The sequence below is a fragment of the Pygocentrus nattereri genome, chromosome 10, assembly GCF_015220715.1.
Source record: "Pygocentrus nattereri isolate fPygNat1 chromosome 10, fPygNat1.pri, whole genome shotgun sequence".
Classification (NCBI taxonomy): Eukaryota; Metazoa; Chordata; class Actinopteri; order Characiformes; family Serrasalmidae; genus Pygocentrus; species Pygocentrus nattereri.
In genome coordinates, this window is record NC_051220.1 from 36344689 (window position 1) to 36363998 (window position 19310).

At 40.1% G+C, this 19310-nt stretch overlaps 1 protein-coding gene across 6 annotated transcripts in view; it reads right to left on the bottom strand.

Moving 5' to 3' along the window:
- Window positions 1-19310, bottom strand: part of tiam2a (TIAM Rac1 associated GEF 2a) — an 88504-nt gene that overhangs the window by 44270 nt on the left and 24924 nt on the right. For 3 of the 6 annotated variants that reach the window (XM_017723859.2, XM_017723857.2, XM_017723858.2), the window contains exons 2-7: window positions 14018-14106; window positions 12554-13691; window positions 6992-7472; window positions 5792-5964; window positions 4089-4313; window positions 12-197 (exon numbers count right to left, since the gene is read on the bottom strand). In XM_017723859.2, the coding sequence (XP_017579348.2) occupies window positions 12-197; window positions 4089-4313; window positions 5792-5964; window positions 6992-7472; window positions 12554-13678 (2190 nt within the window). In that variant the 5' untranslated portion in view covers window positions 13679-13691; window positions 14018-14106. Of the gene's footprint in view, window positions 1-11; window positions 198-4088; window positions 4314-5791; window positions 5965-6991; window positions 7473-10356; window positions 10477-12553; window positions 13692-14017; window positions 14107-19310 lie in introns of those variants that run through there. The other 3 variants (XM_017723860.2, XM_017723861.2, XM_037541804.1) reach the window with 3 other exon arrangements.

A 19310-nucleotide genomic window follows, 5' to 3' on the forward strand; every position in this document is an offset into this window, starting at 1 on the left:
GAGACGCCTACCAGTGCATGGAAAGAAGATACTGAGAACATTCCCAGACGACCCAGAGCAGCCTTAGATGGACGGCTGGCTGTGGCCAGGAGGCTTTTTGGGTTGGGCAGCTCCCCACCCTGCAGGCTGGCCAGGTAACAGCGCATGCGGAACAGGTCAATGTTGAACCTCTCCAGATTCTGATCCCACTGCTGGATCTGTAAATAAACAAGAAGAGCAAGAGAATCAGAGCCTTTTAACCCACAGAATTGTCCGCATTATCCCTATTGACAGTATAACTTGATACTGATTATAATGACCTCAACTGACAAGTCATTTCTTTCATGTCAGTCTCAGTTCATCCCTCCACTTTGATGGTGGTTTAAAGACAAGTTTCATGGCTTCTCAGCAGTAATGTTTGCTGTTCAGCTTCCTTTTGAATTCCACAGCTAACAAAAAAATAAAAACTATAAAACAGCCTTCACCCAAGCATTTTGCAGTTTGTTTTTTTTTAAAGTTCCAACAACCTTCAAGATGCATCACCAGGATGTTTATCCAGTCTTCAAACTAGAAAATCTCTTTTTAGACAATAGCCCAATACCAAAGTAGGATGCAAAGAAGCACGTTTACAAAAGTATAAATGGTTACATTTTTCATTCTGGCCAGAATGTCCCTTTAACAGAGGAATTTCTCTGAGAGGAATACTGAAAGCCAGCCTTTTCCCCAGATACTGTTATGTTCAAGAGTGTGTGAGTGAGGAGAGAGATAAAGAATTGAGGACAGAAAGGTGTATCAGCACAGCTGTAATTGCTCTCAGATGTGAGAAGGTCGTGCTTGGGCTCAGTGAGGGGAGGCCACAGGGGTTACTGGTACTGACGCTGAGGGGGGGCAGGGTGAGGATCTGCCATCAACCCCTTAAAATCCCAGGCTTATTACATACTAAAGCTTATTATTCAGTAACTACAGGGACTTCAATGCAAACTGGTTGAGGTATTCTTAGTTACAGAAGTGTGTAATAAAACACTGGGCCTGCCAGTGAGCCCTGGCCACTTAAAGGGTTAAACCTACATTGCTATTATCCTCTGTAATAAAATGCATGGGGGCAGAGGGAAAGGTATGCAACACCCTAGCATGCTACACCCCCCTCAAAAAAAAAAACCACAGTCTGCAGGAAAAAAATTTGCTAGAGCATTTTATAGTCAGCTCTGAGAACATTATTATTTTCACTGAGAAAGGCAGGCAATGAGAACCATTATTGTTTTATGAAGTCTGCAGATAAAGATGAATCTCCAGATAAAGCAGCAGGCTGTTATGTCTTCCCGCTAATGCAAATATAAATCCACTTCATTTATTTAATATAAATAAATGACAGTTTTGTAAATTGCAAAAGTTAGTAGCTCCTATTACTGAGGCAATGGGAAAAAATTAGTTTTATTTACGCTCTTAGAAATGTGCCAGAAAGGGTTCTTTACATGATGCCATGGGGAAAAAATTAATTTACTATCCTTTTATCCATATACTATCCTTTTAATGGATAGTTCTTTGGTGAACTATCACATTTTGTCTCTTTTTGTTAATAAGATGACAAAACCTCTGACTAATCAACAGAGCATTTGTGACATAGGCGCTGCTTTTGCTTGTCAACTGGTGCTTGGCAATGGTATCAGAAGGACTGATTGAGCCCAGGCCCACCGGTTTAGAGGAGATAGGCTTCATTAAGATTAATTCAAGCCGTATGGTACTTTAAATCCTATTAGCTCACACTCGCTCACGTCACAAAGGAGCCATTAAACCGAGTGGAAAGGGCTGGACAGAGATCTGGCATTATAGGGTCAGCCTGTGGAATCTTCAGCACCCTCACCATCAGCGTTCATAGACTTCACTGCTGGATGTGCTTTATGCTCCAAATGTTCCCTGATGTGGCTCAAATACTTTAACAGCATATTAACATCTAAATGCATGTTAAGAAAGTTATAAAACCATCATCAATATGGCTCTTGGCCTCTTCTGAAGTTCTCTCATGTCTTTTTTTTTCGTGGGAACCGCCAAACATGAGAAAGAAAAAAAAACATGGCACTTGGACATGGTTAGAACCAAACCTGTATCTTCATTTTTTTATTTTATTTTATTTTTCACGTCTAGGCATAACTTGAAAATGCCCGTTGCCTTTTACATTGTGTGTAAATTTCATGAGGAATGGACCAAAAGAAACGGCCCAGAATGACTTGGGGGAGAAAGCCTGGTTCCATTGACTTACATTAAAAAGTTTGTTTGTTTCCTTCTCCTATAAAGGTTATCATTTTGGAGTTACAAGATTTTGTTCTGACAACAGCAATATATTAATTTTCTGTTGGTTTGAACCAACAAGTTTGGTGTATTTACCTGATATAATATACACAGTGTGTACTTAGAGTTTTGCAAAAAAAATGTAGACATTAACAAATAAAATATCAAAAACGAAACCAAATCTTGACCTAAGAATCAATAATAGTATCAAACCTGAAAGAAAAACTGACCATTTTCAACACCAAGTACAGGTCCTATTAAACATATATTAAACACAATCCATCATATAATTTCATATATCATACCATCTATCATATCTTCTGTCATATGTCAAATCATATATCTTCTTGTTTTCAATCAATCAAATTTGAGACTTTTGCCTTGCCTCTACCATGTCTAATAAAGTTTGATTACATCACCGAGCACAAGCAGGCAGGGAAAAATACACACACAAACACACACACACACACACACACACACACACACACACACACACACACACACACATCACCTTCCTCTTTCACTACCCCCACCCATCATCGAGAAAAAATTCTCTAGCTCAGAAATCCTCTCTAATACTCTCACTCAGAAATACATCATGGAAGGAAAACAGGATAAAAATGACGAGTTCACAAATTAAACTTTAAAAATAAATAACTCTGAACCATTTTCATAGCTGTAGTAATTACATGCCAAATGAAACCTAAATACAAAAGATGACTTCCTCTGAATGAGTAAAATCTAACTCCAGTAATTTGATGCCATCATGGCACTCTGGGTTCTGATGTCCCCCCTCAAACAAAAGCAGTTCACTACACAATGGGCCTATCTGAAACCAATGTGGTGCTGCTCAGTCACATCTCTAGTGCCTTTTATGTGCAGATATCCACTTTAATTTGGCTCTGGTACAGACACACTTAACAGCCAGATATTTAACTGTATTAAATGCAAGATAATTATGACTCAATTTGGGGAGGACAAAGAAAAAGACTTCAGAAAAAACATCCAGCTGGCACTAATTTAAAGAAACAGGACTTCAAAGAGGTCGAGTCTCTTGGACTATGCTAACCTCTCACCCTTTTCCAAATCCCTCATACACCGCCTGGCACCCAATAACTGGGGTAAAGACACCAGCTCCCTGCCCTCTGACCCCTTTCTGACCCTTAGTTCCCATAGTGAATAACTGTGACTGTTAACAGGAAACAGCAGCACTGATATGAGAAAATATTTCAGCCTGCCAGATCTGACAAAAAGCAAAAACATCTAAAGTTTGTCTGATGAAAATGTAGACTAATTAAGGGTCTAATCTGATTCATAGCTATAAGAGACATTCTACAGAAAGTGATAGCCAAAGTGCAGGAGTTTATATATGCATATAAAATATTTCCAAGGACCTCATACTAGTGCTCATGCTATATGAAATATATACAGAAAAGGTTCTAAAAGGGCAGATGACGAGGACATGGGTTAAGCTGTCTGAAGCGAGGTCCCTCACAACAAGCTGCATTCAAATTGCTTTTTTTTTTTATTCAAGCTAATTTAGTTAGGAATGTGTTCAAACTAGACCACACTCACATAATTGATATGTGAGTCAAGATATCTATTAACTAAGAGATCAACAGAAGGGAAGACTCACCAGTAAATCCAACAAAAGGTACAGCCAAGATCGATCACAGAGTAAACAAGCTAAGACGAATGTAAACACTATCCCGCTTCTAAGCCAGTCAACTGACCAGAGACAAAGCAAAACACCTGCATGACACACATCAAAGCCAGTGACCCATTCCATCTGATAAAAATAAGTGCAAACACCAACTTCTCACCTGGTTTTCAATGGCCTTCCTGTTTTTGGCATCACTGACAATAGACAGCTGGAGCTCAGCCATCTTCTTCATTTTACCATCCATGTCAATCTTCTGCAACAGACCCCGGATCTGTCCACGGAGCAAACGCAGCGTGTCCTCTTTGCCATGGCGCTTAGCGAACAGAGACGCACTGGCCGAGTGGATAGCAGTTACCCAGTTCTCCAGGTCTGTTTGACTGGAAGCCTGAAGGAAGCAAACAGAAAGAATGGACAATTGGCAAAGATCTGGAACAGTTAGCCATATGTAACATTGCATTTATGGTATTCACAATCAAAGGCAACAATGACCGCAGGGGCAACAAAATAAACAACGGCCCTGAATCACTGAATGATTACACCATATCTCCATTTGACCAAACAATGTGAGTATGTGCAGTGTAGTGTGGCATGTCCTTGAAACTGAGCAGAGAATCAGGCGGTGATAAACTGTTTCTTGAATCATTTCCACTTTCCTCTAAAGCCCTGCAGGAGTGTGGTCTGAGACACGTCACTAGAAATCGTCTGGCTGACTAAGCAGGAAAATGTTATCAAAACGAACCAGCTTGAGTGCATGAACAAGCTGTGGCTTCTACAGGGAGGGAGAGGGAAAAAATCCACACTTAAAATAACTTCTGCTCCGTATTGCTGGACTGGAGCGTGAACAGGGCTTTTCACGACAGCGAGTGGACTGCTTGTTCTGTGTGGACACAGTCCAAATGTTCAGCATACTACTAGACAGATGTATTCATGCATGTAACGCAGGACTTTGTAGTGTGTGTAAAGCTAGAATGGCTAGTTAAAGGGCCTATCCAAGGACCACTTACAACATTTGTGTGGTTTAATGTATCAAAAACAGTTGTAATTCTCTTTTACAGGACCATTATTCAATGTCCTACAGATTTAAACAGACTGTTTGTATTACCGCGCCTTTAAGACTGACATATTGCTGTTGTAGGAAGAAAACCTCATATCTTCATTTTCCATTTTTGACATAATTTGAAAATACCTGTTAATCTTTACAGTGTATGAAAATCTCACGATGAATGGACTAAAAGGGATGGTCCAAAATGACTTGGAAAATATTCTGGTTCCATTGACTTTCATTGAGTAAAGTTATTTTTTCCTTCTCCTGTAAAGTTACCATTTTGCACGGTTCTAAATCCAGTTAAACAAGACTTATTATGCTCTTTGTAGTGAAACATGCAGTTGGTTAGTGTTCCTCAAGTACTGAAGATATCCATAACATGTTCAGAAAAGCATGTTGTGACATAACATGACTGGAATTTATCACAATAAGGATATTGTCATACTGCAAACTTAAAGCAAAGAATCCTTAATACACCATTAGCTCTTCACATATGGTCTACTATGGATGTATACTATACACTGCTTGACCACCTCTTTTTCCAAGTTATTGGGGCCTTGGTTACCTTGCTGAGGTATATTCTGAGCTGAAACAGAACAAAAAATGAGTACTGGCTGTTGGTCCTCTAGGACTGGTTTGAAGACCTGTGGTATAATGCATTTTTTATCAACCTCACATTGCCAGTTGTTTTGCCTCTACTTCAGTAAAGAGACCAAGGCTTTTTAAACATTGATATCAAACCACTCCAAACGCAGTTACCTTTCTTCACTCAGGTGCCTATTTTTGGTATAATTCTCATTTTCATGCTGTTGACTGACCTGAAAGAGGTAGACATCGCCATAGGCATTGCTGAGGCAGAACACGTTCTCCTTCTTCGGATGTTCGGGAACAGCCTGAACTATGCCGTCCTCAGCCAGCAAAGCGTAGCTTGGTAACATTTCTTGCTCTGGAGAACTCTTTCCATAGGTCTCATAAAACAAGAGTGTACAGCCTGAAGAAAGAGAGGGGTATTAAAGTGTGCTCAGGTAATTAAGTCACATTTGCTAACATTTTGAAGGACATTGTAATGTGGCCTTATAAAATGAATGGGACAGTGGAGACGCTTCCACGGTGCCCAGCTAAATGCAACTCTATTGTTAAGAGTGAATTCCACTGATCTTTCAATTTTTTAAATAATGAATGTGTTGAGATGTAAACAAAGTCATTCAGAGTGGTTAAAGGTGTAGATCAAAATAAAACAAATTAGAATTGTCCAAAGTGGTTGTGATATTAACCAGATGCCTTAATTGTTTCATGCCTTTAAAAGTTATCGCACAAGAAATAGTTATGAACATGCTTTGTGATACTTGACACACTGCTTTACACTACAGACCTTTTGGCCTAGAACGTATTTTAAGGCACATTTGAAACACACGCAGGGCACCAAAAGCCAAAAAACACTCTTTTCCCCAAATTTAACTTGAATTTTACCATTTCAACATTACATATAACTGACTACACTGCTGGTTTTGCATAGTAAATAAGTGTAATTAAATACACAAAAAAAAAAAGTTTCCATCCCTGGTTCTTCTAACCACTGTAAAGAAATCAAAGTCTGTAAGTTTGTCTACAATTAACCATTTCACATCAAAACACTCTGAATGACCCTGTTGACATCTCAGTAACTGAACTATGCAGAAAATTTTAAAAGGTGTGTGTGTAATTTCCCTTTAAAGATCAATATCAAGAATGAATTTTGCATTCTTTTGATGAGATAAAGAATGAAAGCATCAAAAATATTTAATTTTCTCCACAACAATTTGACATTTTGAGCAAAACGAAGGCCATTTTCACTCAAAATGTCAAATCACAGTGAGAACTGAACTGTGATTTAAATTGAATTGGTACTGGATGCAACAGTGTGCCAACTTTGTTGCTTTTCACTAGTTTGTGTTTGAGCATCTGTATTGTATACACACACACACATTTTATTTATTTATTTATTTATTTATTTGCATGTTTTAATTTCTTGTTTTTACCTTTGAGAGTTACCCAGAATTGCTTCCACTTGCGTCGGGCCACTAGTTCCAGCTTGCGGTCCTTGTGCAGGGTGAGCAACGGCTTGAACGACAACCATCCAGCTCGTCTGACCACACCCTGCTCTTTCTCGAACAACAAATCCAGCTGCTCAAGAGAGCCGAGTGTCTCCTGGCTACTACTCTCAGTCTCCTCTACAGAGTTATCCTCTCGTTCCTCTCCTCCACTTCCTGCCACCGTGTGACCTGCCTCCAGCTCCCTCATGAAGTTCTCATAGATGTTCTGCCTCAGAGCATCCGTGTCCAGGTGGAGAGCACCAGCAGAATCGCTCCGGCAGGGCAGCGCCTGAGACTGTGAGCGGCCCCGAGATTGACCCTTTGGGTGCCACAGTAGACTGGAAACCTGAGAGGGAGAGCTGGTGTCAGCAGTGAGTCCATCAACACCACTGTCAAAACAATCGACAGGCTCTTTATATCTTGGCTCCTAGAAGAAAGGATGGAGGAGTAGTAGTGAGGTTAGGTTTGTATGTACAAGAACTTCACTGCAATAAGACAAAGCATTAATAATGACTTTTTTCCACCCAAAGAACTTCAGTAGTGATGCAGTTTCAGCTATAAGTGCAATAAATATCAAATGTTTCATGAATAGTATAACTATACATGAAAAAAAGGAAGTTATAAAAGTGATTGCTTCTATAAAAGCAAGTATATGACTTATGCAGAAAACAACTGTATTCTCATTTATGTACTCAAAATAAAAATTCTTTTTCTCTCAATATGGAAAGGTATAGGAAACTCTGAGTGTCTACTAATTACATCGAGCGCAGCTGACAACCCCAGCTGTGTAGTGGTCTTCACAAGATTATTCTCTTTCGTGGAAATGAAAGGCTACCTGCGCTATATTACATTAGAGCATCGATTCTCCACTCCTCGCATAGAGTGCACTTCAAAAGCAACCTGGATACAAGGGCCCTTCCCTAGAACTCTCCTTTAAAGTCTACAGCTCTCCACCAGCTGCCTATAATTACAAAAGAGGGTTCTGATGCCCCTTTGGACGGCCTGATTGACCCTGAAACCACAGACAAGGTCTGTACACCAGGTGGAGGATAATGAAAGCAAGATTAAGTCCAAGTCATAATATTTCACACCGTTATGAGTTTCTGCAGGTAAGTAAAACGCTGTATAGTAATGAGACAAGTACCATGAGGGCAAATGTAGACAAGAGCAGACATGATCTCGTAATACGAGGAATAAAAATGAGGTTTGTTCACGGCAGTCGAACACTAAAGAGCGCGTGTAATTGTATTTCTAGGTCATATTTGATGCTGAAGTTGCTAGAACTGTTAAAGAAACTCAAAATGCTGTTAAAAACTGTAGAATAAGGACCTTCATTCGAGTACATTTTAAAGCCACACCTGATGTCAAAGCTGTATATTCTATTCGTTATTCGTTCTATTTTAATTTTGCGCAGCGATAAGGCTGAATAACAGTATAATAGACTAAATAAAAGATGCATTAATTTAATTGTTTTAAATCACTTTACTCCATAATTTTGTGATAACCAATTTCACTTACTAGATATATCTGCCCCTAACCACACAATGCTAAAAAGCTGGAAGGGTGAAAGCTAACACATGCTTTCTCTGAAACTGCTGCTAATGCAACATGATTGGACAGCTCAACATGCCTGAGGTGACCTCTAACTGCCAGTTCTTTTATGTCAGCTAACAGACGCTCTCGCATTGGCTAGCATCACACTGAGTGATTGAGAGAGAGGGAGGGAGGAACATCCTGCCCATCCCCCCCGAGAGATCAAAGTCAATTATAACTGGATTCCTGGCCACGGATGGCTGTGGCATCACTGGAGGAGTTAGAAGCAGTAAATAACAATGTAGTGATGGTATGATACTCACATTGAAATTGCTTACAATTCGCAATATTTAAAAAAAAAACACAATACTAAGCTGTAAAATGAAGCACATCTCCTAAAACAAGTCCATCATTCTGCAAATACCTACTCTTCAGCCCCACAACAAGAATACACCGCTAACTACATCACATCACAGTGTGAACGTGTCCGAATAGATTTAGCACAGTATTAAATCAGATTCTGTTTTTTCCCCTCTCTCAGATATCCAAGCCAGCATATTTGCCCAAAATTGACGTGGCGTCTCTAGTTTCAAGATATACTCTACACTCTAAAGAGCCTATTATGCACAATCAGAAATTATGTGCTTTTTTAATTCAGATAACAAGAATAACCACTAAATAGAAACAGGATGACAGATTAATGGGTGTTTCTGTCTTAACTGTGCTGGGGAAACAAAGAAAAGAGTGAAGAGTAAAAAAGTAGCACTGGTTAGACTCTGACACTTAATGCTGAATCATACATGAGTAGAATACAGTTGTAAAGGACAAGTAATAGTAACAGTACTAGGAGGTGCATTTAATTGGGCTTACACCTAAGGGTGAGTGATATGGCAAAAACACTGCATCATGACATTTCAAGATATTCTCACGATACACAATATTCAACATGATATTTTGATTTCGTTGGATTTAAGAAGTTGAAACAGAGAAAACAAAACTTGCACAGCCACATATAAAAACTCCTATCATAATGATTATAAACCTACAACCACAAAAAATGTATTCAGTGTTTTACTCACTTTGTAACATGTAGTCAGTCAGTGTTCTTTTAAACACTGATATCAATGATATGCTCAGAAAACTGTACTATGACATTTTATTGTAACATCTATAAAGCATCGTCAAACTGCCGATCCCTACTGACATCTAACACTCTCTGCAGAGAAACTGGAGACTTTACTACATGGCTGCTAATCTTTCCTCCAAAATACTAACACGACTGTTTATAAACACGCGCACAGACACTGAGTCACTTGCACAGACTGCCGTCCAGGACACGACTCGGTCCTAGTCATGCAATACTGGTGTGGTCTTACAGACCAAGCAAACTGGCTCCTTGTAAAATGCATTCTGGTGCCAAGTGTCCCACATCACAAAACCTGAAGCAGAGAAATCTCACACATCTGAAGTAGAAGTAACACTTGACTGTTCTCGAGCAGGCTGAGAATATCAAAAACATTTCTGAGAGCAAAATCAGCAAGACAAACAGAGCTACACAGAACTGCTTCTAAGACGTGAAAACAAAAAATTCAAGAACGACAGAAATACACTACAAAACTACAGTTTCACATGGCATAACATGTGCACAGAAGCTATATTTATGTAGCTGGTATGTAAAAAAAGCTGCAATGGTTTCCACACAAAGCTGTGCTGAAAACACAGTGGTTCTATTCAGCTGTAAGAAACAGTGGTCCTGCATTCTGTCTTGTAGTACCCACCCAGAAATGCCCCTGGCCTCTGCTAAGACTTGCCCGACTTTTCATCCTTAAGAATGTTCAATCCACGTTCGAGGCTCATCTCTACATCCACAGCAAACACGTCTACACTGGTGTGTCACGATTTTCATTTGGTAATGCCCTGTGGCTCCTCTCTCTCTCTCTCTCAGACAGCTGGCATAGTGAGGCAAGCAATATTGTTCACAACATGAGACGGTGTTCCACTCCTGTCAAAACAATAGTGACCGTAGTGGCACCTTGCCCAGGCACTGACAGCCAAGAACTCTTCGGTCCATCACTTCCTCTTTGGGCCTGTTCTAACTACAGGTGATCAGTGGCGAGAGGAGATTAATACTCCAGGAAGAAATATTGTCTTTTCAGGTACTGCAGACGCTAAGCGAGAGACGGTCACCGTGCATGGAATCTTAATCACCCCTTACTGGCCAGACTTTTGTAAACAAATAACCTGACTCAATTACTGCTCTAAAAGAAGCTTCATTCTATGGAGTAATTTAGTGTTAGAGAGAAGCAGCTCTTCACGTAATTATAACTCTTAAAACAGGGAGCACCCTTGAATTTGACTTGTACCCAATATTTAATTTGCATGTTGCCAAATGTGAAGGCACCCGCTGGCACAAGTGATTTGACTTGCCTTCTTATTTATGTGAACATGACTGCTATTCTAAGGTACATATTCTATATCTCATGGACATATTTAAGTACTCACGAGATTTAATGAATGGATGTTCCATTACTTGCAGGGAAGGTGGAGCACTGACACGGACAACAGCAATGATGACACCGACAGCAACGTAATACATGTAATGAAGACAGCCTCTCAAAAAGCTAACACTGGGGCGAACCAGTGTAACGTTGGATGCTGATTCCTTTCACAAGGTATGTTCTCAAAGGTGGAGAGATATACAAGAGATATACCTTCATTGGTTCTCAACCTAGCCAACTTTGGCTACAGTTAACTTGGCAGGAAAGCTGAGGCAGAGCTAGCCACACTACTCAAGTAGCAAATGAAGCCTTTGGCAACGCACTCACGTTACGGCACTCGGGTTTCATAGAAGCATAACACGATACACTTTAGGACTGCGATGTAAATCATATTTTATCATTATGGTGCTATGAGTTCCTGTAATACATGCATAATGAAGTACTGAGATGACTGTATCAAATTACCCCAAACAAGCAACACTAAAGTTACATAATTAGATTGGCAGGAATGTGTTTGGCTAAATAGGCAGTTATAAAGCTCAAAAACTACTATACTGAACTACTAGTAAATAGTGACGAAAGGTTATGACTTTTCTTCCTGTGTTTTGTGTGTAAAGTGCATGTATTGTACTGTTGGAAATAAAGGTTCTGTGCAGGTAGTTTTCATTCATCAAGGTACAGTTTAAATGTACCTTCAAAAGGTACAACAGTGGTTTAAAGTCCAATTGTGTACCTGAAACATCAGTGGAAAATATGTATTTGTACCTTTTCATAACAATGTTTTAAACCAGAACAACAAAATAAAAGGCCTGGAGACGAGACAGGGCGTGTGGTGTCAGTACAACTTCGAAAATATCATTTTAATGGTACAGTTATGCTCCCTGACTAAAGGTACTGAGAAGTACCTTCGAGGTTCTCATCCCAGGGACAAGAGAGATATTGCCCCAATGACAGTTTCATACCTTTTTTTTGGAGAGTGTACGGCATGGTAGACTGTGTAAACTGCATGATAAAATGTTACAACAAATCTGCATCATCATAAGGAGCGTTTGTAAGAAATTAAAATATATATTAATTTTAGTAGGTCTATAAAGAAAAAAAAAGATACATACTTATTCAAGTAAAACAGGGAATACTGTTTTTTAGACTAAAATACCTAAAGGAACTCACTCGCATTTCTTAGGTTACAAATTCTCCACAAGTGGATCCCACAAGCAAGCAAACAGCTTTAGTGCTTCATAAGGGAAATACGTCACATCAGTGACACTGCATGTCCTTGTTCAGCCTTTACCATGCCACTGCACAGAAATGTGACTGCAGCTCTAATGCAAGTACAAGTATTTACAGTATTTCATTATTTTGTATTACTCCTAATATCATCATTGTACTGTGTGTCAAAGTGTTTTCAGCATCCAGACACTGGCACTTAGAATAGTAAACCGATTACTCAAGATGAGTTTTCATCCCTAGTTCTTACTTTTGATTTCTTCTTTTTTCTGGTCAGGCTTCCGGTCCAGTCACTGAGCCGTCTCATTTGGCTCCTAATGGACTCTCTCTTTCCAGCATTGTCTGCAACTGGCTTGGACTTGCGGCAAGGTAACGTGAAGGAGGAGTACTGCTTGGCCCCTGGGCATTCCTCTTCAGTAGGTTCTTTCATCACAGACACAAAGGAGGACCTGTGCTTGAATGGTGTGTCATTTGAAAATGGCAGATCCTTAGCAGTAGGAAAGGTGGCAGCCATGCTAGGGTCCCGGTAGAGATCAGATATTGTAATGCCAGGTAGCTGCTGATCAAAGAAATCCATGCGAACAGGTGAAAGAGTTTCTGAGACCCTGTTTGGAGAGGCACGGTCTTCATTCAATTCCCCACCAGTGCCCCAAGGCGAGTCATACCAGGAGCCTTCTGAGCTAAGTGAGCTGCCCTTGCTCGTTCTAGTGATGGAGCTAGCAGCCACTGGTGTAGCTTCACGATCTGACCCGTGGGTCACAGCAGATGGAGTGGGCAAGGAGTCCATTGTGGGGGAGAACTTTAGTAGCTGAACAGGCCCAGTATACTCATCTGGAAGCAAGGAGTTATTGGGCATGTTGTTGAACTCTACCCGTACGCTGCCATCACTCTTGATGACAACCCTGGGGCTGCTCTGCTCCTCCAGTTCCTCCAGCTTGGATTTCTTCTCTGGTGTCCTGTGTCCATTAACAGCATGGCCATTACAAGCTCCTAAACTATAGGTGCTGTCTCCATTTTCACCAACAGCTTCATGGCAGCCATTCTCAGTTGGAAGCATCACATGTCCCCTGGATCTCAAACATTCAGAAGAACCATTCCACTGACTAGTTCTCTTCACATCTCTACCTTTAGTGACATAGTCATAATGACGAGACATATAGGACTGATGGTTCTTGGGTTGGGCCAAACATCCACGGCCCATAGTTCTGGATTTGAAACCAGAAACTCCTGATCCCACCCTCCACCAACTGTGAGGTGGCAAAACTCCCTCTTTGGCAGAGCGAAACTTCAGTGAATAGGGCTTCTGTCTACCAGGGAGGACGAAGCTGTTGCTCCTGGACCCCTGAAGGCTGTACTGGCTCTCCGAGTTCCCCATTCCTGACCTGGGCCTACAACAGAGATCCCATCAGTAATATTCAAGGAACACAGCATAATAAATCCCTAGCTCTGCTCCTTGCACAAATGAAAGTGACTTAGCTCTGATCTGTTATTAGTTACAGCCATGGTGAGGGCGATTAATTTCATGGGAAAATCGCAGGGTATGATAAATGATTTCATAACTCATGGTGTTTCGTGTAGGGATAAATTAAACATGACACTATCAGAGTACAGCCTGGGGAGACAGTTTCATCAGTAATGTTAGTGTTGGACCGATATGGCAGGCTATGAAAAAAAAATGACTTCCACAATCTTGAAGATCAACAGTTGGTCTTACCTGTGTCGTTAAAAATCCTACAGCCTTGTAGGTCGAAAACTCATCATCTCCTCCTGGGTCAGCTGACAATCTGGCTTGGTGAAGCTCATCTGTGTGATATATGAGGACATACTCATCTTAGCAGTGCATAATTAGGCCAATTAAACAACTCTATCACTAATATTTGCAGTTGCAAAGCATGAAATATCCATTTGCTATTGTCCACACAGCAAAAAACCCAATATTTTGGCATGTAAAAGAAATAAGTATGTGAATATTTAACACATTAATCTAAAGTACATTTTTTGGTTCACAGTCATTTCAAGTTTAAACGTCCCCTCAAGCTCTTCCAAGTCAGATGAAGTCTGAACTACATCGTTGAAGCTCTACAACACAGCATTAGTGACACTGAAGGTCATTTCTCCCAGAAGAAAAAGATTAATTTCCCATTCAAACTTCAATGTTACTTGCATATTTGCCCATGAAGCAGACCTAAATGACGTCTTGCCAAACGGCTGGGAAAGTTTTTGAAAGTAGCCTTTATTTTATCCGGTGTTTATTTTTAAAACACACAAATTCCACAACTTTTTTTCCCTTGGTCTGCACTGCCAAGCAAGTCCGGAGCAGGATGCCAAATAAAGCGGTGGGCAGAAAGCATTCATGAAGCAGCACTCACATCAAGCTAAAGAAGCGCATGACCCTCCTATACACGCATACCACATATGTCCACAGAGATCCTGTACAACAAGTACTCACAGTTTGCAGCTTACATTCAGAATTAATGTGCCACTTTCAGTGCATTCTTGAAACAGAAAAGCTAATGAACCTCATCATTGTTAAGCTTTCATGTACATCGGCATACAGCAAGATCAGAGGTAAAGTCTGAAGTCAAAAATATGATTCTAAGATCAACTGCTCTGGCTAGCAGTGGGTTGTATAATAAAAAAAAATTCAAAGACTTTTAAGATAGTTTTGATCTGACAACAATGGTATTTAAATAAAACCACTTATGGTTTTGGTTTGAAGTAAAACTAATTAGGCAAATATCAGAAGTCATTCATGCTGCCAGTAAGAGCCGGCCGTTGGTTTGATGCGAGGACGACACCTGAGACCGCCGCGTTGCCTGATGAGGTTGATCAAGTGAGGCAACGCTGAAAGAAATAAGCATGGCAAGCAGGCTGGGGTCCACACAAACCCCAAAAGATCGTGGTTTCTTCCATATTATTCTTTTATGGTAAAGCAGACTACCTCAGACTGCAACAGAATGCACAGTTGGAAGCAAAATCAACTAATGGATGTGTTTTCATTTCACTGAAACGTGACTCACACATGCCGACTAACAATTAGCATGGTTGCTGTTTATATTCATATATATATATTTATATAGATATATACATCATCTGTTCTTATCTGTGGCATGCTGGTCTAAAGGTTATGACAAATGAACCAGCATTTATCGCTAACTAGCAACTCTAATCTTATTTGCATGATTTCTTGTATAAGGTATCATCTTCTCTGAACTCTACTCCTAAAACAACAAAAGTTTCATATTGTTCGCAAGGTTTCAGAAATGTCATGCAGGTCACACATACTCATACACAATCCTCAAGTCTTTGATCTTGGATCAAAAAAAAAAGAAATGGAAGATGATAGGAAAAACAAGAAAAGAAATCATTAAAAAAAACTACTTCTGTCATGAAAATGTAAAAAAAGCACAAGAAAGTAAGCAAAAAAGAAAGAAATAAACAAAATATGTGTCCATGTGAATCTCCTAAAGACAACCATCAAAGCACCTTTCCTTCAAAACCAAAACTTCAATAGATCCTTAGGTGACCCCAGGCCACAACCTCACAAGCACTTCAAGTGTGCAGACTGCACAAACAAGAAGAGGCGATCTGCATGTCAGTTTAAAGTCAAAGTGCTTTATCATGCTCACAGCACCTTGTTTAAACTCTCCTGCTTGCCTCTCTGTGGGAAAATTAGAGGTCTAGTTCCAAGGGCAGGATTAGGAGAACATCTGTTCCTCACACTGCCTCTCCCCAAAATATTCCTCCCCGGGTGACCTCCCGACTCCTTGATTGGAATCAACGACGACTCGCCCCACTTCCACAGAACAGGTTGAGAGGGGAAATGCTGGGTCCATTCATATGCAGAGAGGCACAAAAACGCATTTCAAGCCAGACAAATGAGCCCATGGTGCAGGAGGCAAGGCTGGAGTCAGCCTGAAGGAGCCAGCATAAAGGCCATTCTTTCACAATACTAGCACAAACACGCAGAGTAACGCCGACACAGAGCAGCTATTCACAAACAGGACATCTACAAGCGTGAAAAAACTTGGAGGCACAGACAGACAGGGTCTTTCAGACTTCGGCCATGGGCTGAACACTATTGTGGTATTCCAGCAAAAAGAGCTGCCTTCAGAACTTCAGAGAAGGCACCAGAGTACACCCCTGAGGAACTCCACGCTTTAGGCAGAGGTGCATGGTGCCTTCGCGTGACATCTGTCTGTGTGGAAAGGAATCTCTTACTCACAAGCTGAATTAAAAAAAGTCTCCTCCACCCTCTCATGCAAAGCCATCATCACTGGAACCTTTTCTATTTTATTTTGTCGTCATAGAGATTAAAAAAACTCCCTCCTCCAAAAGCAACCAAACTGATTTTAGAAATGACTTCAGTGATGTACTTAGTCACAGACCATGTAGCAACTGAGCAAATGTGTGTGCGCGTTTCTGTTCAGAGTTTCCCTAAAAAGCGAGTGCTCATTTGTCCTTTAGACTGAAGTCAGTTCTGCCCTATATACAGTATCTACTAAGGTTAACCCTTTTTATCACACCGCCTCAACGCTAAATGGCCCCTGTGAGGAAAACCTGCTCGACCTTCAGTGCACACTTGATGGAACACAATGGCTTGGCAAATCATTGATGAGGGAATTCTCTGCTTCTGAGTGCAGTCTAGGCACAGAAAACGTGCAAAAGTGAAAGTGTGGAGAGCACGCAAGCCTAGAACACAAGCCTTACTTTAACAAAGTGTTCTGATAGCAGATCAAATTCAAATGGTTATTAATATCAATACGAAAATCAGTGCGAATGGCTGAGTAAACAGATTTTTCCTTTGAGACACTACATCTAATTCAGAAAGAGGGGAAATAATTAACCTTTCACAACGTTACACCCAAATCATTAAAGCTCTTCGCACAAACAAAGCGGCGGTTGTCAAGTGTTTCCCTGTTACATCACAGGACACTGTTATTATTAGCTATCCAGTTCCCAGAAGCACTTTCTCTGAAGTCATATTAGAGTCTAAGGAACGGAGCCTTATCACCTGACGGCAGCAGCCAGGAAGGGCTTTTAAATGGATAAAGAGAAGACAAAGGTCAGTTTCACTGAAAAGGGACATAATAGAGTAGTCACAGGAAGAGAAATGGCTGTGTGAAAAAGAGGGAGGAAGCTATTAGAATAACTGAAATACTGACCCCCACACAGATCACCACTTCCACCTAAAGGAAAAAGAATTCTTACTAGTAGGGATGCACTGATATGGGAATGTGGGCCAATGCAAATATCCAATATTTTTCATGCGTCGCCCAATACCGCCGCAGATATAGTTGTAAAATGCAGAAATTGAGATAAGATCTACTTTGATTAGTATCACAGAGAATCACTCTTTCTGTGTGGCTTTTTTTATTTTGGCACAGTAACTCAGCATTGACTAAATATGTTGCTCTTACCGAGTAGAAAAATACATTGGGGGTGGGCGCTATGGCAAAATATGATGTCACTATACTTAAACTCTTTCACGAAACGTGATATATATCGCCGCATTTTGGTACACAGACACAACGCGCTAGGAGAGCCACATTTGAAAAAAAAACAGGCATCATAATCTCTAGGTACAGTGATTTTTATATACCACTTCACATGCTGCACTGCATGAAATCCATTAATACAGGACTTACTGTGCTCTCTTTGGAAGGACGAATGCAGTTGTTCAATGTTTTTTAACTGTCTAATACCTTTTTTTAAAAGCAAACATCTGACACACAATTCCGAAATCATGCATCCCCACTTACTAACTCACCATGTCTATAGTAAAGTACAAAGTTTTTTACTTCACTGCTGTAACAGCTGGCTGCCTCTGCATGTCCTTTCATCCTTCTCATGAGAGCCTCATTGCCCTGGCAGAGACTCAAAAGTGGCTGTGACAGCCAGTCTGATAGCATCACACAAAGTGTCAGAATATCTCGGAGTAATAGCAACATCAATGCTCACGTTCATTAACTGCCAAGAGAGCATCTACAGCCCTTTCAACCTTGAGCAGGTGACTGTCCAACCACAGCTACTTCACAGCAAGCAGACATTAACCCAGGTGTGGCAAAAACATTTCATAACAATTTAACACATTTCCAAGTTAAGAATGATGTTATTTATGTAGTATTTAGGAAAATCGAAAACTGTTTTAAACAGAAATGGAAGTAAAACATTGGAAAGATAAAATACTTTAATTTAAATTACTATAAAATAAATACAGAAGAAAATGAGCCACAACACTGAGCATACCGCCGCTGTCCAAAGAAAAACCAATAGTAACTCTAGGAGAGGGCAAAAACGGTATTTATTTTCGATGCAAGTTATGCAAGTTATGCGAGTTTTTATTCTAATTTTGGAGCATTTCTATTGCTCCAATCATGATATTCTCACACAATGTAAAGAACAGATGCTGAGCTCAAAAAAATAAATAAAGTAATTTAATAAAAATAAAATTAAATAAATAAACAAACAAACAAACAAACAAACAAACATCACAAAAAAATTAAGATACACATTTTTTTGGACAGCGACAATATACTAGGCTAAAAATGCTTTTTAAGCTTGATTTAAAAACTCCCACCGAACTTGCATTCCTAATATGCAATGTTTAGGACCTGGAAAAGAAAATTATCTTCCACCAACTGAGCTGTAAGTGATCATAGGAGGAGTCTGAGCTGAGTGAAGTGGTCTGGACAGGCTATAATTTTTTAACAGATCAGTAAGATATGCCAGAGTTAAAAATGTCATAAGAAAGACATCGCACACACTTATAAATGCCATAATATCACATTTTTCTGAGATTAGCCATTAAAAACTATGAGTACAGAGATTCTGTTCAACATTTTACACACTGCACTACAGTAAACCCAGAAAAACAGGGCTAGTGATGCTCTCTCTGTAATGAAACATGCAGCTGTTCAATGTCCAAGTACTGACACTATCCACAACATGCTTAGAAAGGTTTTCTGTGACATAATATAGCACAATAACAATAAATATTGTCAGGT